The following is a 25,413-nucleotide window of genomic DNA, read 5'->3' as shown; positions in this document are numbered from 1 at the left end:
GGCCCAATGAGCGCCGGGGCGGTGCCGCGCGCGGGGCGAGTTTCCCGCGGGCGGGGGGCGGGCACCAATCAGGGCCGGGGCGGGGAGGCGCGCGCGGGGCCGGGGCCCCCAGAGCGAGGAGCGGGGCTGAGCTTCGCTCCGCTGCTCCCAGTCCCGGCGCATCCCGGCACGGCGGGGATGCCCGCTGGCAGCGCGTAGAGGAGCGCCCCGGTGGCCCGGGAGGATGTTGGGGAGCAGCGGAGCGCTGCTGCTGCCGCTGCTGGCAGCCGTGCTGCTCGGTGCTCCGGTGCCCGCGCAGCCGGCGAGGGAAGCCGCCTGCCTCCCGGTCCGCACCGCCTTCCAGGTGCTGCAGCCCGGAGCCAAGTGGGTCCCCGAAGGCCCCGTGCCAGGTGAGATCGCCTTCTCCGTGGTGTCCAGCCGGCTGTCATCCCCTCCCTGGGGTTCACCCGGGGCTGTTCGGGTGCGGGGCGAAGCGGCTGCCCCGCCCCGAGCCGAGGCCGCGGACGGGGGGTCGCTGTGCGGCTGCGGGACGCTGCGGAGCCGGGTGCGGGCTGCCCGGTCTCCCGCGAGGAGCTCCTCTCCCCCGGCGGCAGGGGCTGCTGGACGCTCCGTGCCGGTGACCGCCGGGCTCGGCGCCTCGGATATGGGGATAACACGAAGCCTGGGATTACGTCGCGGTAATGGGAACCCGCTGGAGAGCGAATCTTTATTGCGCTCGGTTTGTTCAGGGGGGTCTTTCACCCCGGGTGGCCGAGGTGAGCTCGAGCTGTCGGGCAGAGCCGCGGCGCTGCTGGAGGGACCAGCTGGCCCCGTCCTCGCATGCCGCTGTCGGGGGTCCGGTGTGAGGTCCTTGGGAGCTCGCGGTGTCCTGGCCGGCGAGCGGAGGCTCCGCGCGCCCGTCACGTCTCTGCAGGTCCCGGGTCCGCCAGAGCTGCTTTCCACAGCGCGAGGTGTGCCAGGGTCCGAGGCAATCCCGCTCTGTAAGGCTGCTCCGAGAGCATCCAAACCCTCATCCCAGCCCGAGCCCGGGGTCTGCCGCAGCTCCAGGGGATGGGGCTGGAAAGAGGCAGCGCGGCTGCCTCGGGCTGTGCGGGTGCTGTGCGGGTGCTGTGCGGGAGGTGAAGGCGCAGTGGGAGTCTGCAATAGATTTGGGAGAGGTGTTACTCTGCTCTGCAGTTCCTATTACAGGTGGCTGCCTCACCACCTACGCCCAGCAAGGCTGCTTTCCGTATATATGCCTCATTGCTATTTTAAAATGTAAGTGAAATACTTGAATTCTTTGCCTTTTAAAGGATCTTTTGCAGCTTTTTGGGAGCTAGGGAATGTCGGCTGCTCCGGGTGGGTGGCTGTGTGCTGGGAGTATATGTACACAAACGGATCAGTTTTGATGGCTGCGTTACGGAGCTGTCTGGAGAGCTTGGTGCTGTTGTGTTGGGTTCAATACGCAGCGGAGAACGCCTGCCCTGAAAAGCTTATGATCAAAGTATGAAAAGGAAGAGGTAACAGGCAAACGTGACAGGCAGGGGAGGTGCAATGAGATCATCGCCAGCAGTGGCTGCTTCTAATAACGATGTGTTGAGTTACGTTTCTCGCATTTGGTGTCGCACAGGCCAGAAACACAAGAGTTCCTTCAGCAGTGATCTGCTGCAGCACAGGAGAGGAAGGGGGAAAATGGGGTGCCCAGGGCTGGGAATGTAAGACGTTGTGGCTGCTGGTGCAAATCCCAAGTCTTGTGGTCTGTAGGACTGTAGCAATGCCTCAGCTTAGCAAGACCTGTGAGAGATATAAGGGGAGTTTGGACATAAGTGAGAGTGTACCTTTCCTGTCACTACCTACATTCCTTTCTCATATAAATTTTGACACTTAATGGTCCTTTCAGACTAGCTGCGGGAACAGCATCTCTTTCTGTCCCACAGGGCCTTGGTCTCCTGGTCAGTAAGGAACAGGCACTGGAAATACTTTCAGTGACATGTTTGCATGAAGAGTTGCAGGAAAGGGAAAGAGCTGCTCTTATCACCACTGAATTGACAAATTCTGTTTGTCAGAAGGAAGGGAAGGTTTCTTTTGAAAGTCAGTGAAATTCTTGCTTTGATTCCTAAGTAACTTTACTGAGTATGTTTTTACATACTCTAGGGAGGTGATCGAGGGGTGGGCAGGTTCCTGGAGGATGACTCCCATTGTACTGAGGTGCTGCTGGGGCTGCCATGCTGCAATGTGATTGGTCCTTCCCCAGAAACCAGTAGCATCCTGTAGCCTGGCCTGGCTGTGATTGCAGTGGGTGTTTTTGCCCTGGTATCTTCCCATCCCAGCAGGGTTCAGGTTACTGGGGTTTCTCTGTTGTGCTTTTGCTCCCCTGTGAGCCCCAGCTACATCCCTGATAGTCAGGGGGAGTAAGGAGCCCTCTGCCTCTCTGCAGAGCCTCTGGGGAGCTGGATCAATACCTCATAACAGGGCTGGTGTTTCAAGTGAATGCTTCCAGCTTGTTACGATGATAAAGTTCCCACATATCAAATCGAAAGTGGATTTTACATTTGCCTAAGTACATAAACTTGATCATAATTAAAGCAATGACTGCTTGCTTATACCTTGGATCTGGCCCATCTTGCATGACTCTGTTTGGTAATTACACTTTAGAGCACTTGCTTCTCCTAGTAGCAGCTGCATAAATCTCTGTAATAGGCGAACATCACTCAAGGACTATTTTCCAGGCATCTGTTTATTGCTTTTCTTCCTTTCATACATCTGTCAATTAAAAAAAGTTTCAGAGTTCCCAGCCACAAATCACCATGGAATCAATTCTGAGAACCTTTCCCTACCACCTGGAGAAACTGAAGCTAAACAACTTATTTAAAATATGGTTTTTTGGTGGTTTGTTTTTTTTTTTTTTTTTTGGTCACAAACAGAAAACAATTGTTTCTGGAAGACCCAATTTGCATTATGAGCAGTTGTGGCTGAAGGAGTAAGTAGTGGAAATGCTGCTGAGTTGCAACACACACAGGAGAAATGTCCCACAGCTCAGTTTTACCGCATCAGTGGTGTGTGGGCTGGAGGGACATTGGCACAGCACTCTCTGTAGGAGAGCTCTGAAGTAGACAGAGACCACACTTCTAATTAAAAAACAAACCAAAAAAAAAGGCAATTCTGATAAATGTGAGAGATGTGTCATGCTGTTTCGTGAGCAGTATTGATGTTCTGGGAGTAATTCTAGCTGCAGGCATGCACCAGGCAGTAAGAAGCTTGGTCTGCTCCGGTTCTGCAGTCTGGGGACCAGGTTTTTGTCACTCTGGAGCATGCTCAGAGGTGGGGAACAGCATGGCTCAACTACTGTCAGATGCAGCTGACTGTTCCGAGGGGTGGGAGGATGTAATTCATGGCAACATCTTGATTGGAGCTGGATCAGAGATCTTGTGCTGGGGAGGAGTGAAGGCAGGGTGATGGGAGAGTGCTTTTCCTAGGTTTTGATGAAGATGAGACTGAATGCCAGCTCCTGAACCAGCCTGTGGTTCTGTGTTGGGGTAGCTTCATGTACAGTAATAACTAAATTCTCTTTTTCCTATGTTGCCTGTCTTAGTTTTTTCCTCCATTTTCCTTTTCTCTGCATAATTTCTCCTATCTATAAACAGCAGCTTGAATTTCCATTTCTCCTGCTCTGCTTTTCTCTCCTTTTTGCCATTTGGGTTTCTCTGTATTGGTGGTGATGCTCCACATGCTGGTGCATGTGGTTAGAGGGGAAGGGGTGAGCTGGTGCCTTGGCAGGATGAGGAGAGGGGATGGATGTCTCTGCTCTGGGACAATGGAAAACTGAGGAATATTTATCTTGACAGAAATATCTGCTGGTGGGTCTGTTTCCTTCTCCCACAGCAAGTTGTTATTTACAGCTTTTTGTTCCTTTTCTTTGATGGAAGCAAATATGGATTCACCCTAAGAAAATAGGAGATTAACCTTTTGGAGTTGAAGTGTAAGGCTTTACAAGTGGCTGGCTAAGCATGTCAAGCTTTCTTTTCTCTCTTTTTTTTTTTGTTTTTGCAGCTGGTGTGTGCCAACGTACAGTTTAAAAATTAAAAATCTCAACTCTTCCTGTTGGTCTCTATGCGCCTTTGCTCATGAGCTTGTTTCCGTTGTACTCCTGCTCTTTTATTCTGTTTCTCCTGAGTGGGACTAATGATGCTCCTCCCTGTGCAGCCTTTCCATTTAGCTAAGCATGGTAGTTTAAGAGCTCAGTTTACTAGATAATTGAGTTTTCTGTTCTTAATTATTTCAGGCCTGCAAGTTGTTCTCTTGATAGTTAAGAGAGCAGGAGCAGAACCCTAAAATCTAGCAACTTTCCCAGGCAGTGGTTTTATAGTGAGATCATTAATTTTATTTTTTTTTTCCCAGAGGTTAACTTTAACAACATCCTGAAGAGTGTTCTTCCCAGTCTCTGGAATGGCTGTAGGATGTGTGCATGTGACTGTAATAAATCTGTGTGGGGAGTGGGTGCCGAAAGTTAACTCCATTGATGACAGTGTTGATACATTTGTACATTTGTTAGGAGGAAACTTTTGCTCTGTAAAACATATTTTTCTCTGTAATGTTTTCTTTGAAAATATGTGTTTTTATAGAGTGTTAGATTTGCATGAGAATCATCTGGCCAACATTGTAACACCAGGGGAGGAATCCAGAGTCAGATGGCCTTGTGAAACACAAGATGGAATAGAAAATAAAGGATAATTAAGCAGTAATAAATATCCCATGTAGTACCCATACTGGTCCAACTTAAATCACCTATTGAATGAGGTTGATTTATAATTTATATCTCTTTAATTAGGTTTTAAAAAGATCAGCATTAAATATGGATTCTGGTTTCTAAACAGTTGCATTTCCTTTTCCTCCCCCCAAATGCTGAGCATTAAAAGGCACTGACAGATGTACAAACCCCTAATCACATAATCTAAAAGTTTTTAATAAAAAGTATTGAAAAAGCTGGGGGGAAATCCTCTACATTTAAATGTTGAGTCACTGCTTTTATCTATTTAAAGCATGATGCTGGTTGTAAAACAATTGGAGGAGGCAAATTGACCCAAACCAGCATCTTTCTTGTGGGTAATATTAACAAATTGGTGAGTTAAGAGGGTGGGAGGAACTCCTCTGACATTTCCAGACTGCAGAAGGCGAAGGTGCCACTGCATGGCATAGCAGAGCCCCCTCACACAGGAGGAGGCTGCAGGAATGTAATGTTAAGCAGGGAGAGGTTCTTATTTTGCCAGTGTCTGGGGTAAATTTGGGGGGAATGTTAATCTGATTTAAACTGCCATTGGATCTAGGTGGGAAGGCTTACGTGCCCCAGTGTGCACAGCTTGTCTTCCTGTATCTGATTACAGGGTTGAAGCTATCCTGGAATGCTTAAAATCAAAGGAAAATCCTTCAGCCTTGTGAAGGAGTCCACAACTCCCCATAGATGATCTTGAGGGTTTTTATTTTTGACATTTAATCCACTGAAATTATTTTCACTTCTGCTGTACTAACCACCTATCTGTGGGAATAATTGTACATCAAAGTCAAATGTAATGGTTTCAAGTCACTGCTACCCGTCCGTCAGTAAAAATTTTCTGTCAGGAGGAGGAAGAGGCAGGGTGCTACTGAAATTACTGCAGCTTTAGAGTTTATTTCTGTCAGCTGGGAGCGTATGTGAAATTGCTGGAGCATTTACACTACTGTTCCCCAAGATGGCATAAATGGCACAGCTCTGATGGTGCCTGGCATTCCTGCACCCATGGAAGGGGCTGCAGCCAGTGCCTTCTTATCCATGGGAGCTGGGTGTCAGAGGGTCAGGCTGCTGTGCTTGGCATCTCATCATCTCACTAATCTTGCAAAGATTGGTATGTGAGCATCCAAATGCAATTTAATAAAACGGTTGCAGTAATTTGAGGGACACTTTCTTTCTGAAAATGAGTTTGTAGTGATTTATAGCAAAAGGAGAAGGTTGTTTGCAAGGGCTGAGACTGGCATTACAAGGTGTAATGACTTGAAACTTTAAGAAAAAGGGGTTGTGTAGGTTGGGAGATGAAAACAGTCTTAACAGTAAGGGCCATTAGGCAGCAGAATGGGCTTTGCTATCTCACAAGCTGGAGTATTGCTGGAGGTGTTTGTCTTAGATAAAATGCTGAGAGGGGGTGGATTGGGAGGCAGAGGTATGATTTGATGACTCACAGGACCTTTTCCATGCATTTTTTTTGAGCCAGAAACGTGTGGCACCCTAATTCATTTATTGCTCATGTCTGGTCCGTGGGCTTGCTGAGTGTTCCCAGGTATGTGTGTCTCTTCATCCTTCACACTTCTGGAGCACACATGGTTTGCACAGCCCCCGGCCCTTCGGGCTCTTGGGGGTGCTGCAGCATGAGTGCAGAAGAGGCTCCTTCAAGCAATGGCACAAATAAACCCCAAATACAGTTGCAGGTCTAAAGGTTTTGTCTCTGTTTCATCCATGTCAGCTGGGGCTGAAGTCAGCGGGGTGGGTTTGTGGCTCCTGAGGGACTGGCATCAAAACCTCCCATCCTTATTTCTCCTGGGGGACTTGGAGATGGGAGTGTTTGAGCCAGCTCACCATCTGGGAAAGCCATACACAGAAAAGAGCTGGCAGATGGGAGTCAGGCCTCCATTCCTCATCCCTCTGTAGCAGCACTGTGCCAAGAAGAACCTCGTCCCTGGTACCTTTCAAGAGCCTGCCCTGCCTCTGTTGTCCTGTTGTGTTTACCATGACATTTCTTATCATGGTCATTGGTGTTAGTTGGCTGTCTCTGTAAAACATTTTAAGCTGAGTTAATTGCCAGGCTTTTTCCTCCTCCTCTGTGATTGCTCTGATACAGCAAGTGTCTTTCTTTTTACTGCACAAAAATAAAAATCTATTTAAGGGGAGAGTTTGGCTTAATTGCTAAAAAGAAGGATGGGATGTGAATAGATGACCTTGCTGCTTCCTATCCTTGGCTTTAACTTGCAGAGACCTCTTAATTGCCAACACTCAGGTTTTCTATATTGGTATTTCCATTAATCATGGAAGGATTTTTATTTTATAATTTGAAATGTGTCCTAATATAATAAATGTAGGAGGAAATAAGCTTTGTATTAAAAAGAAATTTATGGCTGTATTGTAGTGTTAAAGAGACCATGCTAAGCTTTTTTGCGGTGTAAATTGAGTTGGGTTTGACTTTAAAAAACCTCTTTAAATTGCTGTTATATAACTGCTTCTCTCATTAATGCAGTATCTTGCTGTTATGTGGTTTTTTGGTCCCTTTTATTTTTTCAATGCATGAAATACCTGTCACTGTGCTCCTCTGGGGTGGATGAGTTCAGGAACCACTGAGGCTCGAGTTTCAGATGTTGGTGGCTCTGTGTCTGTGTCAGAGGGCTTGAGGAAGGGACTTGTGTTGGGCATCCTGCTTTGCAGAATGGGAAACCGATGCAGTGGGGAGCCAGGATGGGAGTTTGGACCCCTCTCTCCCCCTTTACAATGTGGTTTTTTTTCAGCCACAGCAGGACCTGCACTGGTTAAATCTCCTTTCTCCACATGCAGTGTGTGCTGTAGATGAAGTGTTTCATGTTCCTTTTCCCATGCTGTGCCAGGGGAAGGGACAGGGCTGGAGGGAGGAGGATTTCTGCTGTTGCTGCTCCTGAGCCCTGACAGCTGGTTTTCCCTTGGCACTGTGCATGACTGTTCTTCAGGAGGCACATGATTGAACTGACATTAATATTAATCTTGTTCTTCTAGACTACACTTGCAAAAGTGACTTTTGACACTTTCTAGTAATTAGGGAGAGAGTGGATGTCGTAAAAGGTTCCTGTCTCCTCTCCTTCACAAGAGTCTGAAAGGATGTATAATCCTTCCAGAGCAAAGATGTAAATTACCAAAGTAGCTTTTACTGAGGAAAAAACCCTTTATAACAAGCAGGAAGGCAGAGTGAGGGCCGAGAGGTGTGAGGAGCCTTCACTCTGTCAGGGCTGTTGGTCACTGGCCTGGGGACTGCTTCCTAATCCTGGTTCTTGGCAGTGCTGAACCTAGCAGGGAGCTGCTTTTGGTTTGGGCATGATGCAGTTTGGGTGGCAGACACTGAAATGTGAGGTTCTGGCTATTCTTTGACCCTGGATAGCCGTTTTTAATGGAGCTGTTGTTTGCTGTTTCAGTTTCTAAGAGCAGCATCAGATTAGATGTGTTTTGCATGAGAGCTGTTTGCTTTGATATGAGCTTGTTGCTCTGGTTGTGTGTTTGGGGCCTCAGTTTGCTCTTAAAAGTTGATTGAAGATGAGACTTTTTTTGCTGCTACTTCCAGCTCTTTTGTTTCATTTTCTGTTGTCTGAACCTAGAAAGATTTCTATTTTTTTCCCTAAATTTTATCTATTTTTAGCTAACAACACTTTTCTTAAAGTTGTATACTTTTTCCAGGAATAAATGCTTTGGGAATGTTAAAAAACGAAGTTTAGCATCACAGAGCAGTGCTGGAGATTCCAGAGCAAGTGGTGTCCCTCTGGTCTTTATCCCCTGGCTTTTGTCCCATCCTGGTGAATGAATCAAGGTGCTGCTGAAGAGGCTCTTGCCTTGTGCAGTGCTCAGAGCATCCCTCAGGATCTGTCCCTCTGCAGCGGGATGTCCATAAGTGAAGCGATAGGCCTTGAGCTTTGCCTGTTGCATTGGAGGAAGCATGGGATGGGGACATTAGTGGTACGATTTAAAAGTCAGCACTAAAAAACCAAGTAAATCATTATAGTTGTGTCCTTCTGCTATTACGGTTGTTGGGGATACAGAAGGGTAGAAATTGCAGGCAAATAGCACTGTTACATTTCAAATTACTTTTAAGTCTTCATGCAAATTACAAGAATATGCTCCTTGATGTACTACATACATTGCTCTATTCACTGTAAATACAGAGCCTCAAATCCTGTCTCTGTTTTCCACCTCCCACTCTATCTTTTCAGCCCACCTGTGACTCCTCACTGGTGTGCTGTGGGCACACAGGAGACAGCAGGGCGAGGCTCGGGATCGCTCTGCTCGGCACCAGCACAGCAGTGCATGGAGTGTGTGGGAGCTGAAGCAAGCACTGTGCTGGCAGGCAAGCACAGCTCTTGGGGGCCACTGCTCAGCAATCTGGGCTCTCTGCCTTATCAGTCCTCTACTTTGGCCAAGCTGCTTGCTCAGGACAAATTCCAGAAATGTCATCAATTTGCCCAAGCAGTAATTGCGGCCATACTGATGCTTGGAGTTGGTTTCCTCTCCACTCTAAGCAATTTCACCTCCTAATGTGAATTTTCTACTCTTCTTGTGCCTCTCCAGGGACTGATCTGCAGGTATGTATCCCAAAGGGCTCCACGTGCTGCTCGAGGAAGATGGAGGAGAAGTACCAGGCAACCGCCCGCCTGAAAATGGAGCAGCTGCTGCAGTCTGCCAGTGTGGACCTGAAATTCCTTGTCATCCAGAACGCTGCTGTCTTCCAAGGTGAGTTCTCGGGGTGCTCCAGTCACGTGCAAGAGGAGACAGCATTTCTGCTCCTCTTCCTCAGCACTGGGCAATTGGAAGTGAGATGGCTGGAAGCCTTCTGTTCACTTGTTTTCATGTGTTTGTAGATATTATATATGCTTGTTTATGATTAGTAATACACCTGGTTTGCTGTATGGTTACTCTGCAGGGTTTGTCCTAAATATTCCTGCAGCTGTAAGAATGAATGGAAATTTAAAGACTAAACTTCTTGAGGTGCTCCAAGAACTAAAATCTGTCTGCAAGTATTGACTTGTCTGACTCTGTCAGTCCCAAAATACAGGTTGCAGGGATATGATCTGGTTGTCACCTCAGTGTAATGCTTGGTAAGATCTGCCTCAACTGTGTGTATTGTTATTGTTATCAACTGCACAACAAAGTTGGTTATTCTGTGGGAAAGATGGCAGAGGCTGCTGGTTCCCAAATGTGGTCCCTGGTGCCCCAGGGGGTATTTGAATGCTTGGTGACCTGATGCCCTGCTGTCTGGGGCAGCTTTCTTTCTAATGATAGCATGATGGTTTTGTTTGTTTGCTTGTTTTTTCTTTGCAAAATGAATCTTGGAATATTTTTTAGTGTGATTACACACTAGTTTGTGCCACTTAAATCTGCAATCATCTTTTTAGGGCCTTTACACAAGCAAAACTTATTCCATCCATGGTTATTGTGTGGTGAAATGACTGCTTATTTGTTGAGTGCTGTCCTATTAAGGTTCCATCATTCTGTATTAATGGTGTTTTTGCCTGTATTTAAAAAAGCAGTCATGGGCAATCAAGCATTTTTTCCTTCCTGGTGATATTTTTGCAGAATAATTGCTTTATTTTTGTTTATGCCTCACTAATAGCAAGACCCAAGGCCTGCTGAAGCCTGTGAGATCAGGGCAGAGCTCTGTTCTGGGCCACAACTAACTGATGAAGTCTAATATGTTGTTTTTCTCTATGTAAGATCAAATGAATTGCTGAGGGGATAACAGCAAATTTTTTCCCCCCAGTAATTCTTAATGCAGTTACCATTAAGTTCCAATTCTAATAACCAGAATGGAGTAAAACTAATGAGTGAGTGGTTTCCTAGGCACTGGAAGTGTGGACCGGATTCAGAAATGGTGAATAACCTGGGTGGAATACAAAGTGTCTGCCTCCCTCCTTCCCATTTGACAGAAACTGCAACATTAGTTTTTATTGTGTGTGGGAATGACACCCTGTGGTTGTGCACAGCAGTTGGGTGCTCTGGCTCTGAACTTTCTTCCTCTTCTGGAGAGAGCTGAATCCCTTGCTTTGATTTTATTATATTCCACACCCCCCCCCCCCTTTTTTTTTTTTAACTGTTATTTGCATCCTGGCCCAGAGACCTGTGATGGGATTTTGAAGCTGAAGTTATTCTGAGAAGCCCTGGTATGTGGACTTGCCATTCTTGGTGGTGGGGAAGAAAAGCATTTAATTGAACAGTTTCTGACCACTTCTGCTTATGAAAAAGCTCGTGACTAATAATCGTTGGCAATCCCATTGCAGAGGAGGAATTCCTAGCTGGAACCATTGAGGAGCTCAGTTTAATTACCTTGTATAAAGTGTTTTGGACTTGGAAGGATGGTTCATTAGACTTTGAACATCATTTACTTTTGTTGTCTTTAAAATTAGTCTGAAAGTATGTAGAAGAACACTTTTAAATAGGTTGATCTTTTGATTGCTGCTTGCTTAAGAGTATTTTGATGGCAGTGCCAGAGGCTGTTCCAGCTATAGATATTGTGCTGGATGCCCCTGGCAGGGCTGTGCCTGGGGCTGTGCAGGGCACTCAGCTTTTTGGGGGATGCTGGAATGGTCAGGGAAGAGGAGCCCCTGACCACCATTGGAGTGGCCCCTGAGCATCTCCTGCAGGTCCTGGGCAGATTCCCTGTGGCTTTAGGAATTGGGACTGCAGGAATGGGATAGTTGAAAGCAGTGCCAGCTGTGAGATGTGCTCTGGCAGGGAAGAGAGCTCCCAATGTGTCTTGCTTTGGGTCAGACCCCCAGTCTGGGGACCCAGTGCAGAGGATGGATAATTGCACCTGTCTCCAGGGAGGGGAAATGTGTTGGTATGGAAATACAGCCCAACCACTCATATTAAAAACACAAATGTGAAATCCTTCAGAGTTAATATTTTTACCCTGGCATCTAAAGGGACTGCTAGTCTGACAAGCAGAATCTCACCCAGATGTTATTATTTTGCACCAAATTTAATTTCTTCCTGCTGAAGCTAGAGCAGCATCTCTGCTGATAAAGATCAAGGGAAATTATCTGGCATTTACAGGAAATCTCATCCCGGCCTATCTGTTACAATGTTCACTTAGCAAAGTTTATTAGATTATTAGTTTTAGACCCTTGGGCCTTTTCTTTATTGCAGTTAAAAAGGAAAAATCCCAACCAAAAAAATCCTCCATTCACTAAATTTAAATGGTACAATTAGCATCTGGTCTTATCTTGCAGGCATTTTTTAAAATTATGAAGATGATTTAAGCAGTGATTTAATCTTTTGGAAACTTGCTGCGTTTGACAGTGTTAAAATGGATTGTGGCTGCCATGACTGCAGTTAAATCTTACTCCAGGATTTTTTTTTGCAGGCAGTTTTTTCACTTTCCCTTGGTGTATCCGTGCTGGTACCTGCCCGTGTGGGCACCTCCTGGTTGCGGTTCTCAGCTCTGAAGCTGGGATGTACCCCATCACCTCAGAACTGCTCATCTGTCTTTTGTCACGTGACATTTAGTATTGCTAAATGTTCTCATGCAAACTAACCAGTAGTTAGTGCAACTCACTTTCTGGAGAGAACAGTGAGAACCTTGCCTATGGTTTGCTTTCTCCCCTCTTTTTCTTCTGGTAGATCTTTGCTTTTTCAGTGGGGGAATTTCTGGTCCTGCCACCATCTAGTCTTTTCCTATTGAAACAATGAGAACAAAAAAAACCCCCTCAATGAATTCTACTGATTTCCTAAATATTAAATCTGAATAGCTCAACTTTGTGAAAGGTAAACTTGAGCAGGAAAATACCATTGTGGTTCTTCATCTGTCCTTCCCCTCACTAAGGAACTCTGTTCCCTGGGGTTGGCTTGTGTGCATGTTTATCAGTCTGATTTCTTCTGCCTCCCAAGCTTGGGAATATGCTTTTGAATGGTCACTTAATTTCTTGCCCTGCATATTGGCCACATTGCTCTATGGATAACAGAAAATGAAATCTTTAGCAACTGCTCACTTGCAGCTTTTGTGGTATGTTCCTCCCAGTTCTTTGTTCAAGGGAAAAGGCACTTTAAAAAGTGGAAAGATGGCAACACAAGCACAGAAGGACCTCTGAGAGGAGAGGAGCATCTGCACCCATTCTTTATGTCAGACTTTCTGGTAATCTCCCCCCTCAATCAAGTGAGAAGAGCAGGAACAGGAGAGCTGACTGTGAGGGACTGCTTCTGCACACTGAGCTCCTGGGGAGAACTGCTTTCAGTATTTTAAGTGATTGCTCAAGTAAGTGTTCAGCAGGATCTCTTACTGCCTTTCTGCAGCCTCTTCTGTTGATGCCAGTCCCATCCTGGAGGGACTTTTCCATGTGGTGCAAACAAGGGGCTGTTGGAGTGTGTCAGTGGCTGCTCTGTCTTCTCCTGGCAGTGGCATAAATCGTGAGATACACAATGTGGTTGATTCTGACCCTGAACTGAGCTGTCCCAATGCTTGTGTGGGTGCAGAATTTCCTTCCACCCACTTCCCAAATAGCTCCTGTGGGGCTGCATTGCTGCTGGAGCTTTGGGAATGTGCTGGATGGTGGTAAGGTAGTGTTGCCTTTCCCTGGTCTTGAAATTAAGAGCCAGGCATGGTTTAAAGGAAAAGGAGTTTTTACCTTGGTATTTATTTAAGGATCCTTAAGGTTCACTTTGTTCAGGTGGAATGTGCCAAAATGCATACACACGTATAGATAGATTGCGTATACAATTTATAGACCTTGCAAATTAGCATATCTATCAAAGATTCCCCAATGAGAAGCTTAAATGAATAGTGTGAGATCCCCCCCCCCCCCCCCAAGGAATATCCCCCTGGATGGGCCTATCTTAGTTTACAGGATGTGTTCTGGAGAGGACCTTGGTTTCTCAGGATAGTGTAGGGCCTTCTGGCCTCCAACTGTGAGGCCCCCAGGATGTTTGGTCTCCTGGCTTAATGGAATATTGGGTCTAAGCTAAGTTATCAGACTTAAAGAATTACAGGTATGCATGCTAAAAGCACTGGGGATACATAAAAGCTATATAAAAGGGTGTATAAAAAGTATATATAAAAAAGGCAAAAAATCATCATGGCATCAGTATGAGTGCAGTAACCCAAACTGGAAAATTGACTGGGATGCTGCAGTTGAGGGCCCCTTGGTGAAGGCCTGTAGGTGTAAATGAAGGCCTGGTCTGTTCCTTCTCAAAGACAATGGCGTCTTCCCTTCTGCAGATGGCAGCTGGAAAATAACAAAAGCTGTATCGGGGAAAACTTGCAGGGGCTACAGAGATTTGAGAGGCTTTTGGGATGTGTATTTCACAGTGGTTTCTAGGAAGACCATAATAAATCAACACCAACCAACCTGCCTGTACATGTTTATTTTCTTATTCGTAGGAGAATCCTGTTCCTTGTCTCCTCTGGATGGGGCCCTCAGTGGTTCTGGCAGAGCAGGTGCTGTGGGGAGGATGTCAGTTCATCTCCCCTTGTGTGCTGTGGTAGGATAAAGGCAGAGCTGTTAACTCTTAGTCCTTCCAGGCAGCTCTGAAGGCTGTAAATCCTCCATTAGGCATAAATGCAGCCATTCTGGTTATTTATAGTTATTTACACTACCCATTCATATCTGTCAGGAATGAAGGCAGTTTTGACATTGCAAGCTTCTATCAGGTTATCTTTAATCAGTTTAGAGGCACCTAAGCCACAAATATATCAAATAGCTGATCCTAATGTTGGAGTCCTCTAAAGTATGACTGAATTATTTATTTTGTTATGATGAAAATGTCTGGGCTTTATTGGGTTTTCTTTGAAGAACTTGATTCTGCTTGAAGTCTGGAAGATAAAAGATCAGTGATTGTCTCTCCAAGTTTCTTATTCCAAATCCTTCAAGGCTTTTAGTTTTTCATGAGCCACTGTTACTACTTTAGAGTCAAGGTGAGAGAGCTGAGATTTCTTTTATTCTATTGATGAGGTTTAACTGTACAAAGAATTTTATCTTTACTAATTATGCCTTGCACAGGTAAATCCAAGATACACACAGCAATTAGATGAGAAGAGATGGGCTGTGTGGTGGGAGCTTTTGCACGTTAATCACCAAGAAGGGGTCTATTGATACCAGCACTGCCCAGCAGAGCTTGTCTCTTATCATTTGGAACAGTTTAATACTCCAGTGTCTTTAAGCCAATTAAGTTTTGATAATTCAGGAAGGTCTTTCCGGTGCTGGCAGAAATAATGAGCCTTGGGTGGACTTTAGCACTGTGTTGTTCTACAGATCGTTGCCCTTAGTGTGGGGAGGGAGGGAAGAGGTGATATGGGGCAAGTGGGAGAAGTCTCTAGCTTGGAAAGTTACTAACTATTTCTGAATGTGGAGGTGAGAGGTGCTGGGACTTGGGAGGTCTTGGAGTTGAACCAGCGCTGCAGAGGGGAGATGAAACCAACAGGTCACAGCTGTGGTGTGTGGATGGGCTTGGTTGTGTAACCAGTGTGCAGGGTTGCACAGTTTTTCTAAACAAGAGGAAAGTGATTAGGATTACCTGAATAAATGTATAAAATAATTCTTAGCAGGACTTGAAAGTCTCCTGAGTGGGGTGGTCAGTTTAGTAGCTGCAGGTGGAAAGCACATGTGAAAATGTCAGCTCCTGCTTGTGGGCTTGTAAAATATTAAGCTGACATTTTGGAGTAGACTCAAAAAATGAATACATTTTTTTGGAAGAGAATATTAAAACTCTTATTAGACTTTACAAGTAAATAAGCTCAAGAAGCAGATCTCTGTATCATCTTATCATTCCTCTTCCTAATTAGTCCTCTGCTAACTGGAGTCTTGCTGCATTCTTCTGTGGTGCACCTATCTCCACTGTGGCTCTTCTCTCCAAAAGCTTTTTAATTTGTTGTTGCTTTAATATTTTCTTTTTTTAATATCTTGTATTTAAAATAGGAATTGTCTCACTGGGTCAATTCAGGCTGGTGTTCTGCCTTTGGTGGGGCTTCCTGCCAGATGCTTTGGATTTACAAAGTTTGTAGTGAAAAACTATGGTGATACATTTACCAGGTTGAAAACTATGGTCTAAACCAATGATTACGGGTAGGTGGAAATAATGTCTGCATAATGAGAGATCTCTGCCTGTCAGAATTGGTCTAGGGAGGTAATGTTTCCTTTCAAATAACCAGAACTTACTGTTCATAAATCACAGTTAATCTGTTTATTACACCAGCATATGAAGCTGGAAGTCTGGAGTGTGCCATAATGCTTAGCTTTAGGAGCAGAGCTGTAATAGCAGCAGCAATTTCAAATGATTTGAAATTGGGGGATCAGCAAAATGCAGGAGTTTGTGGAGGCTCTGGGCATTAAAAATGACTGTTGAGGATTGATGAGTTTCTTTAACGAATTGTAAAATCCATCATGCAGGAGTTAGGGCATGAAACTGCCCTCCTGAGCCACATAAACCATGGCTTTGGAAGTATTGCATGACAGTGCATGCTACTGGGAAGGGATGTTCTGAATTATCTTTGATTTTGCTTTTGTTTCTTCCTCTCATTGCCTGAAGTTTCACTGCCGGCACAGCACTGGCATGCGGCTCACTGGGCTCTGGGGATGCTGAATGGGGCTTCCCCCAGAGGAGCCTCTCAGTGCCCCTCTCGATGCTGAGCTTGAGGTGTGGGGCTCCCCTCCTGCCTGGGCTCCCTCTCTCCTGCCTCAGTCAGTACCAGAGTGGTCCCATTCCCCATGATTTCCCAAAACCCTGGTGCATCTTGGACAGCCTTGCTCATAGTTGATGGAGAACTTGGCATGTGTCTCTGGGGTGTCTCCTTGCAGGAGGGACGGTGTTGGCTTTTGCTACTGTTTCCCCGCATCCTCCCTTGAGCTCTGCAACACATCCCCCCGCACGGATGGCTTCTCATGCTTCCACCTACATTTCCATGCATCTATTGACTGCTGCAGGAAGATTCTGTGTTATGCCCTTTGCAGAGATTTAGCAGCAACCCTCTGGCATGTCCGTGGAGGAGTAAAATGTGCAGTAGGAGATATTCCTGGCCCCCTAGTCCCTGCTTTTGGAGCCTTCATGGCTTGAGGGGTGCAGCAGTGGGGAGTTGTGTGTGGTTGAGATCCCTCCCTGTGTCCTGCCTCTGTTTTTCCCCTGCAATTAAACACTGCTGGTGTCCATCCCCTCATCGGTGAAATGAGGCTTGGAGGTTAATAAGGGACTTTTTGTAACTACCTATGTGCTGCTTCAGCAGTTTTTAAGCACTGCATTTGGTGTCTGGGCTTAGGGGTCCCCAGTTCAAAGTGCGTGGAGGAGTTCCTGGATGCTTGTGCCTTCTGCTGCTAGAGTGCTGTCCCCTGCCAGCTCTGATGCTGCTTTTCTGCTGTGGAAAGGGATGGTGCTTTCCTGCTTCTGAATGGGGAGGGAGGAATTGACTGCGTGCACCTTGGGGCTGCTCCCTGGAATTAATGCTGCAGCTCCATAGGGAGTGTAGACCTTTTGGATGGGGAGGTGTCTGGGCTGGGGGTCTGCAGGAGGATCACAGCCTTGCTGGAGTGCCTGTGGCATTTCCTACAGTTCCTCCACGTCTGCTTGGTGGTGCTGCCTCTGTCCTATCTGCTCTGAACCACGTAGGCAGAACACTTTCCTGTCGGAGAGTGAGTTGAGACAACCAGGGAGTGAGAGCTCCCCGTTCCTTCTCGTCTCCTGCTTCCACAAGTGGGCTGTTTTCTGTAAATACCTTTTGAGGTCCAAGTTGTCATCTTTTGATGTTCAAGTACTAATGTTCTTTAAATGCCTCCCAACGCTATAAAGCAGTCAAATGACATCTCTTTAGCTTGCAGTAAGGTGATATAAATGTCATGTTACCCTTGAATGTGGTATTTATGGAACTACTTGGTGCTATTGAATATTAGTGTTTTATCCTTTGTAGTTCCAGTACAGAAATGGGTACAGCAGCATCTTCCATCACTTGTCCTGAAAGGATATATAGAGGCATTCTCATCCTGCAAAGTGCTTAAAATGCAAACAAGAGTTAGTTTGCATTTGCTGGGAAGGAAAGGGAGAAGGAAGCCAGCACCCAGCAATAAAGACAGGGGCTGTCTCTGTAACGAAAACATTTTGCTAGATTGTCATCTGCTTCACTTTTAAAGCAGCAATAAGATACAGTGATAAAATGGCCAATGGTGCATTTCATCCGAGGGAAATGAACTCTTGCTGAGCCAATTAAACTGTCAATACACTGTGGTTTCATGCTCCCTTGAGCAGACTGGGTCACCTCAGGTGTGTTACTCACTCTGACTTCACCACTGATGTGAAATCAATTTTAGCAATTTATAATCTTTCATTCTACTGTGAAAGTATATTAATCTGTGAAAAACACCACTCAGACAGTGAGGACGGATGACAGTTTTCCTCATAGGTGTGTATGGCTGGCACTGCCTCTTGGATTATCTGGTGCATGGAAGGCTGTGTAACTTTTGGACACTCTAGAGACACTGACAATCTAGTCTTCAAGCATGGGGCTTTATGCTGAAAATGTTAAAAAAATCATAGCAGCACCTTGGTCAAACTTTTTACTACTCAACTGAAATTGAGTACTTTGAAATTGGCTTTATTCCCTCAGCCCAGAAGAGGCAGAGCTCTCCACATTGCTTTTGGTATCAAAGAAGTGCTTGTGGCAGACTTGTGGTATTACTGCTCACTAGAAAGTAAAGCAGATACATCTGGCATCGATGGTGGAGAGATGGTGAGGGATATAGGATCTTCTGTGTTTGTTTCTGTGGCAGCAGTATCTGAATGTTTGAGTTTAGGTTTTTGTCCTGCAGCTGTGAAGGGGATGCAGGCTGGACTGTGTCTGGTTAGGATTACCTGGAAAAACCCCTTCCATCCAGGCACACTGGGATGCTGTACCTGGTGCTGTGTCTACTTGCAGCCCTCAGAGTGCAGGTGTCATAGGAATCATGGAATCATTTAGGTTGGAAAAGACATTTAAGTTCATTGAATCCAACCATTAACCCAGCACTGCCAAGCCTACCACTAAACCATGTCCCCAGGTGCCACATCCACACGGTTTTTGAACACTTCCAGGGAGGGAGTTACATTGAATTTGTGATTGCTGTGGTGTGCACAGTGGCTGAGCTTATTTAGGTGTTTTTGATGGGTGCTGGATTGAGCCCACTTGTCCTGTGTCACACTGGTTGGTCAGAGATGGACACGCAGGTTTGCGTGTAGCAGCCAGGGCTGCACAGGAGATGAGTGAAAATTCTGATGTGTGAAAGTAAAGCCATTTCCATGAAGTATTGCATCTAGGAATTAATGCATCTTCTATGACAGATTAAATGTAGGAAGCACTGTGTGTTTAATCTGCTACTATTTAAAAAACCCCAAAACTTAATTGGAAAAAAATCATCTGAATGTGTGCTTGAGAGAAAAAAATCACAAACCTGTTGGTTAGCAAGTGAAGATTAAAAAAACAACCCTCTGAGACAAGGCAAAACAAAGAGCAGTGTAGCTCAATTGCATGTGAATTCTTTTGCTGATTATCTCTTCCCAAATTTGTCATCTTCAAGTCAAAAAATCTATGACCGGGTGTCATAAAGAAGCAATTTTAAAAGCAGTAGAGGATAGTAAGGCTGCCTCTAGGATTACAGCTCACAGCTTTGGAATTCACTCTTTTTGAAGGAAATTGGTGAGTAACGGATTGCAGTAATACAGTGTATTTGTATTGGTCAAATTCCTATTATGATTACAGTGAAAAATTATGTTCCTTTTTCTAGGGAAAGGAAATTAAATAGGCCTAGTAATCCATGTAAGGAGATTGGCTTACTAAAAGGAGGAAAGAATGTGAAGGCTAATCAGATCAATGCATACTCTCAAATCTATCTCATTAAGAAAACAAAATCAAATTGCTACTGAATTTCCAAGGAATTATATTGAAATGACACACATGCTTTTACTGCCTTTTAATTATGAAATTATTTCAATCTGCTTGAGTCTGCTATGTAAGTGGGCTATCAGCTGTTCTTAAATATTGGCTCATAAATTCAGAATAGGTCTTTAAATGGAAGAAAATAGTATCCCTGGTCCTTCATCTGAGAATGCCAGCCCAGATCATGACAGGGTGAGAGCTACTATTTGTACTGGAAAAATCTGCATTGGTTGATTTAGGTGCACAACTTCCCTCTGGACGAGGCTTTTAAGGTTGTTATTTATGCTGTCATTTGTCAGGGGAGCGCTTGGTCTCCGATGTCCAGCTGCACAGCCATGATCCACCTTCTTATGAGACCTGTGGGAATGGTTATGTGCTTAGTGAGAGCTGGATGGAGGCCTCTGAGGTGGCCTGAGAAGGATTTTCATGTGTGATGTAAGGCATTGCCCCCCTCAGTGGGGCTGGGGTGCACAGCTGGTGGGTGGTTGTGCAGCTAAGCCTCCTCTTGTGTAGACAAGACATTAAAAAAATTAAAACATAAATGAAAGTACTGTCTAAAAAGAAAAATGACAAGAAGAATGCTGAATCTCTTGCACAGCATTTTTGCTTCCAGCAAACACTTCTGTCAGGAGTTGGCCTCTGCTGTTAATATGTCAGTAAGACACATTGAAAACTTGGGCTTTTTTTTTTTGGATGAGAAAATACAAGAGCCCAGCAGTGGATGGTGGTCTTCTGCTCAGCCTCTTGTGGAGGACAGGGTGATGGCTGGTGGCCTTCTCTGTCTTTGCAGAAGAGCTGTGTGTGCTGGTTGGAGGGAGGATGGTGTTTGACCATCAGGGGCCTGCCAAAGTACTGCCATGGACACACGGGAGCAGCATGTGTGAGACTGACCAGTGGCTGTCCCAGCTTAAGCAGAGCTGGTTTTAGGGGAGGGCAGGGGGGAGAGATGGTTAGTCTTGCCTGTGGTCCTGCAGGAGGATGGCATGACTGCTTGGTGAGTTGTGTGCTGGACTTCACCCTCTGTAGAAATGAGGGACAACAGGAGGAGGATGCCCGGCCTCTGGGCTGCTGGTATGCTGCTGAGGGATGGCCTGAACACTGGGACGCTCTGCAGGTGCCTCTAGGAACAGCCCAACACCTCCTGGCTTGCTGTAGGTTCACATCTGCCCAGCTGTGCTGGGTGCCTATGGCAGCTCTCCTGGGGGTGGGACCTAGGATGCGGCTGAGGTGCTAATGTCATCTGTCAGCTGGCAAAGAGGGGAGACCACACAGTGCAGGAACCAGGAGATCACACTTTTACTGAAACTTGTGCGAGGCTGCAGCACTGGAATAAATGAAGAGAGTGCCTGCATTTAGACGGGTAGCCTTGAAAAGGGGGAAAGATCTGCCTTGAAGAGCACTGCGCCGATGGAGCCTTCACTGTCCTTGGGAATGAGCTTTGTGACTTCTGAAGAAAGACTAGAGGTATGTTTCCATACTGAGCAGCTCTTCTGTGTTTGCTGAGAGGTGGCACTTGTATGTTGGAATTTGCAGTAGCTTTAAAGCTGGAGGTGATAAGCTATGTTTTCCCCTCTCTTGCTTTGTTTATAGGTTGTTTAGATAATGGCCTGGAAATTGTATTAGTAACCTTGTACATCAGTGAGAAGTAAACAGTGCATTTGACATTTGAAGAAATGGTTTATTTTCTAAGGGATGTGATTCAGAATCTGGTTCTTGAACTAATGGACAGTATAATGCTACTTTTTACTAGGTTGCACAGATTTTTACCTTGAAGATGCTCTATAAAGTGCTCTGCATTACTACTGTTAAACAAAAGCAAATGCTTCACATCAAATGAGAAGGCAGTGTTTGAACTGGAGAGAGGTTGAAACCCATTTCTTTGTCTAGCTTGTGATGCTTCACTGTGACATAAGAATGAAAAATAATTAGACTCACTAGTAAGTAAATATTTGGTCCTGAAATGCATCTTGAACATACAAAGCTGGAAAGAGAGTAACCTCTCCAGAGGCATGTTGATCCTCCTGGATTCATCTCACACCAACAACTAGATCACAAAATTGTGTCCAGAAAACTACATCAGAAAGACATTATTGAGGGTGAAAAGTTTATAAAGGTTATGAACAAACCAGGCAATCTCTGCAACCTCAATTTGGTTTTTTGTGCATTGGAATACAGCCTTTAATGATAGTATCACGAGTTTTTCCACAAGGTTCTTCCCTTGTGTAAGGGTACTGAATGAATGTCCCTTAATGAGTTGTTTTCGTTCTCCTTGTTGTTTGATGTCTATTTTTGAATACTTTTAAATGACACCTAAAAGATAGAATCCTTCAAAATTTTCAATTACATGTGAGTACTTCATTTTCATGCTGCTTCATAATGCTCAACACTGAGAAGAAGCATGTTTCTTTCACAGATAGAAAAACTAGAACTCAGAAGGACCTTAATTAAGACCTTTCAATTTTGTGTTCACTGCAGTGTAACAATAGATACTCAGGTTCTAGGTCTTGGGCTTGGGTTCAGCTTCTTTGGTTAATGCTGGCTTTTACACCACATGCCTTTTGTCCTCTGAAGCTGGCAAGGCAAAGAGCTGGAGGGGCAGTGTCCAGCTTTGAGTACTTCCATTTGGTCTTCAAATTAATAAAAAGAAGTATTAATGCACCAGACCCTGGGCTCTCTTTTGAAAAGCAGGAGCTTTCAAGGTTGTAAATATAAAAAAAAAAAAAATTCAACTCTTATTCTGTCTTCCACCTCTCAAGGCAAAAGTGATTTGGATCTGGGTATGTTCCTGCAGATACAGCAAAACCACACCAAACTCGACCACACCCCCAAATTGTGACCAAAAAGTTCATGTTTACACAGACTTGAAATAAATCCTGTCAAAAGCTGAGTTCTATTTCAAAGTCTGGGAAATGCTTTAGCTAATTAAAGAAAAGGTCAGCAGGATTTCTTACTGTAGGCAAAAAAAGGAAAGATACATCTTTCTTCTCTGCCTTGTTCTTAGAAGCAGTCAAGCCATTTTGGCTGAAATTAAAATTTGCCTGAGACAGACAAAAGGCACATGAAGTTGCGGTCCAGATGGCTAGATCTTGGCAAAATTATAGGTAAATAGGAATGGGGTCTAAAGATCAGAAGCATTAGGCAACTGTAATAAGCAGAGGTACCAGCTCTTCCTGTAATCAGTTATGATATTTAATCTGAATGTCTCTTGCAGAAAGCTCTTATGCTGTTTTGAAGTGTGATCATTCATTCAGAGATTTGGAAGGGACTCAAAGCTGTAGTTAAAGTGAGTGCTTGTGGAATGTGAGATGGTTTTTTTATCCTCTGGGTAAAGAATGTTAGGAATGTGTCACTTCCTCTCAGCTGCTCTGTGTGAGCTGTACCTGCTGTGGCCATGTAGACCTCAGGTGCCTGTGTTGTTGTTTTATTCATCCTGTAATCTGTGTAATAGATGAACAAAACAAACCTTGATCATAAACAAATCTTTTGTCAATTTGAGTTTATTACTTATACGCTGATGCATTTGTAATGAAAAGTTTTGTTCCAATCTTGTAAATGGCTCTGCTTCTTTTTTCATTTGTGTTCATGATGCTGCAGGCGTCACTGTAAACAAAGTAAGGCATGTGTGGATATTTTTCCATGGAAGGCATTTCAATACCATTTTTAAGCCCTTTGGGGACTAACCCAGCAAGAGAACTTAGTTTATGGGCTGAAAAATGATCATCTGTTCAAGGACTTGACTCTAAACGCTATGAATGTGTCAGAAAATGTTTAGAATTCCTTAGTGTGCTCAGAGGAGAGGAGAAATGAAGGAAGAAAAGAAAGATGCAATTTTATCTGTAACAGGAGCTGAGCCTGTTTAAGGTGGCAGGAGCTGCAGAGAAGATGTTGCAGTAGCCCAAGTGGAGCTTCATGCCACCATTTTGGGGAGAAAGCACTGCTCAATTCTGTCAGTAACACTGATGCTTGTGGTTCATGGGACAATAAAAAGTGTAAGGACCCTCAGCAGGCTGGAGCAAAGTTTTATTTGGAACAGGTGGCCCAGGGGAGTGTTTGAGTCACTGTCCCCTGAGAGATGTGAAAATCATGTAGATGTGGTGCTTGGGGACATGGTTTAGTGGTGGACTTGGCAGTGCTGGGTCAGCAGTTGGACTTCATCTTAAGAAGGCTTTTCCAGCCTAAATGGTTCTGTGATTCAGTGATTTTTAAGTAATACCAAAATGTTGAGTTGCTCTGGGTAAGAGACAATCTGCCTTGTTTATACACATTTTGGTGCTACTGGCCATCAGCTACAGCAAATGATGAAATCGGGTGGTGACCTGAGCCCTTAGATCTTTAGGGCTGTAAAATTCCTGTGGAAGTGGGATTGGTGTCTTCCATGGGCAATGCCCGTTGTGTCCCAGCCTTTCTGCAGAGGCTCTTTTGGGGAAGCAGAGATGGATCTCCTTTAGTGTTTTTGTAGAGGTCTGAAACTGCACATAACGCACTGAGATGTATTTTCAGGCTTCAGGAAGGGTGCTTGTGCATGTACTGGCACTGAGGTCACAGTAAAACAGCAGCAGCTGAGCTCAGGGGTGAAAGGGGACAGAAATCAAGACTCCCATGTGTTATTTCTGAAGATGATCCCCTGCCTTCTCTGGGGCAAGCACTGAGGGGTGGCTTCAGGGATCCTTCTGAGAGACAAGTAGAGTCAACACAGCACTTTTCTTCATCCTCTCCACAGACAGCTATCATTTTGGGTTGCCACCTCTGCATGCAGAGGTGTCAAAAAAGGAATTTAAAGCTGATTGAGCACGGAGGATCAAGCCTATGGCTCTGCTCTCCTCTGGCCTTTGCATGCCCCTTCTTCTGAACAGCATGCAGCTTTTCAGCCTGCTCTCAAAGCAGAGACATTTGGTTTGGTGCTCCTTATGTTTAAATCTTGTTTGCTTTTCTAACCAGCTAGTGGCTAACACTGCTTGGCTCCCTGGCCCACTCCCACTCCCCGTCAAGCACCCTGTCTTCCTCTCCCAGAGTGAGATGGTTGAGGAGGTCATGCAGTATTAATAGGGAAGCAGATCTCTGATTTTGTTTCTGCTTATGGATTCTGACATTTCTGACGTTTTCTGAAGTGTAAAATATTTCTGAGAAAACCACAACTTGGCTTCTACTGAAAAATTAATTATGTTGGCACTTCGCTCATTGTGGTGGGCTTCTGTCAGAGGACAAAGCCACTGACATTAAGGGGAAAGGGCGGGGTGTGGAAGGACAGGAGGAACGTTAGGGAGAGGAAATCTGCATTAGCGTAAAAAGATCTAATTAAGCGCGGATTATCAGGGAGCAATGGAAACTCTTCAGAAGGCATTACCTTCTGTGCACTTATGGTATAGAGCTAACATACATCCAAGTTTATTTGCTTCATAAATTAGTTTTTCCTCTAATTACAATTAACAGACTATGACTTTCTCTGCTCTTCAGTGATGTTCTCTGTGTCTCTGCTCCCCTCAATGCAGGGATATACCTTGTACAGCAAAGCACGTACAGCTCCTCTTGTGCTGCTCTGCAGAGTGTGTGGGAGTAAAATGGGGAAAAACAACCAGGTTTGGTGCATGTGTGCACTTCTAAAGAGTTAGAGGTCCAGTGAAAAGCACAAGAGGAGGCAAAATACCAAAGGGCTGTGCTGTTGATCCTTTCTGACCTTTTCAATGTTGGTTTTCCTTTTGTCCTTTGAAAGGAAGGGATCATCAGGGATGTTGGGGTTTTAGTTTAGTCTTAGTTTTTTTTCCTGTTAAAGGAATTTTCTCCCATATGCATGTTGCTAGGG

The 25,413-nt window shown here is 45.0% G+C and overlaps 1 protein-coding gene across 4 annotated transcripts in view; it reads left to right on the top strand.

The window, feature by feature from the left end:
* The first annotated feature begins 79 nt into the window (after positions 1 to 79).
* Positions 80 to 25,413, top strand: part of GPC4 (glypican 4) — a 233,684-nt gene continuing 208,350 nt past the window's right edge. Inside the window, exons 1-2 of one of the 4 annotated variants that reach the window (XM_042029145.1) lie at positions 80 to 389; positions 9,302 to 9,463. In XM_042029145.1, the coding sequence (XP_041885079.1) occupies positions 224 to 389; positions 9,302 to 9,463 (328 nt within the window). In that variant the 5' untranslated portion in view covers positions 80 to 223. Of the gene's footprint in view, positions 390 to 515; positions 756 to 9,301; positions 9,464 to 25,413 lie in introns of those variants that run through there. The other 3 variants (XM_042029140.1, XM_042029142.1, XM_042029141.1) reach the window with 3 other exon arrangements.

This window comes from Corvus kubaryi, unplaced genomic scaffold (assembly GCF_017639235.1).
Source record: "Corvus kubaryi isolate FWS band 111438036 unplaced genomic scaffold, C.kubaryi_AGA036_p1.0 37322, whole genome shotgun sequence".
NCBI classification, from domain to species: domain Eukaryota; kingdom Metazoa; phylum Chordata; class Aves; order Passeriformes; family Corvidae; genus Corvus; species Corvus kubaryi.
The sequence above is the reverse complement of the archived record's forward strand: the minus strand, read 5'-3'. Positions and strand labels throughout refer to the sequence as shown.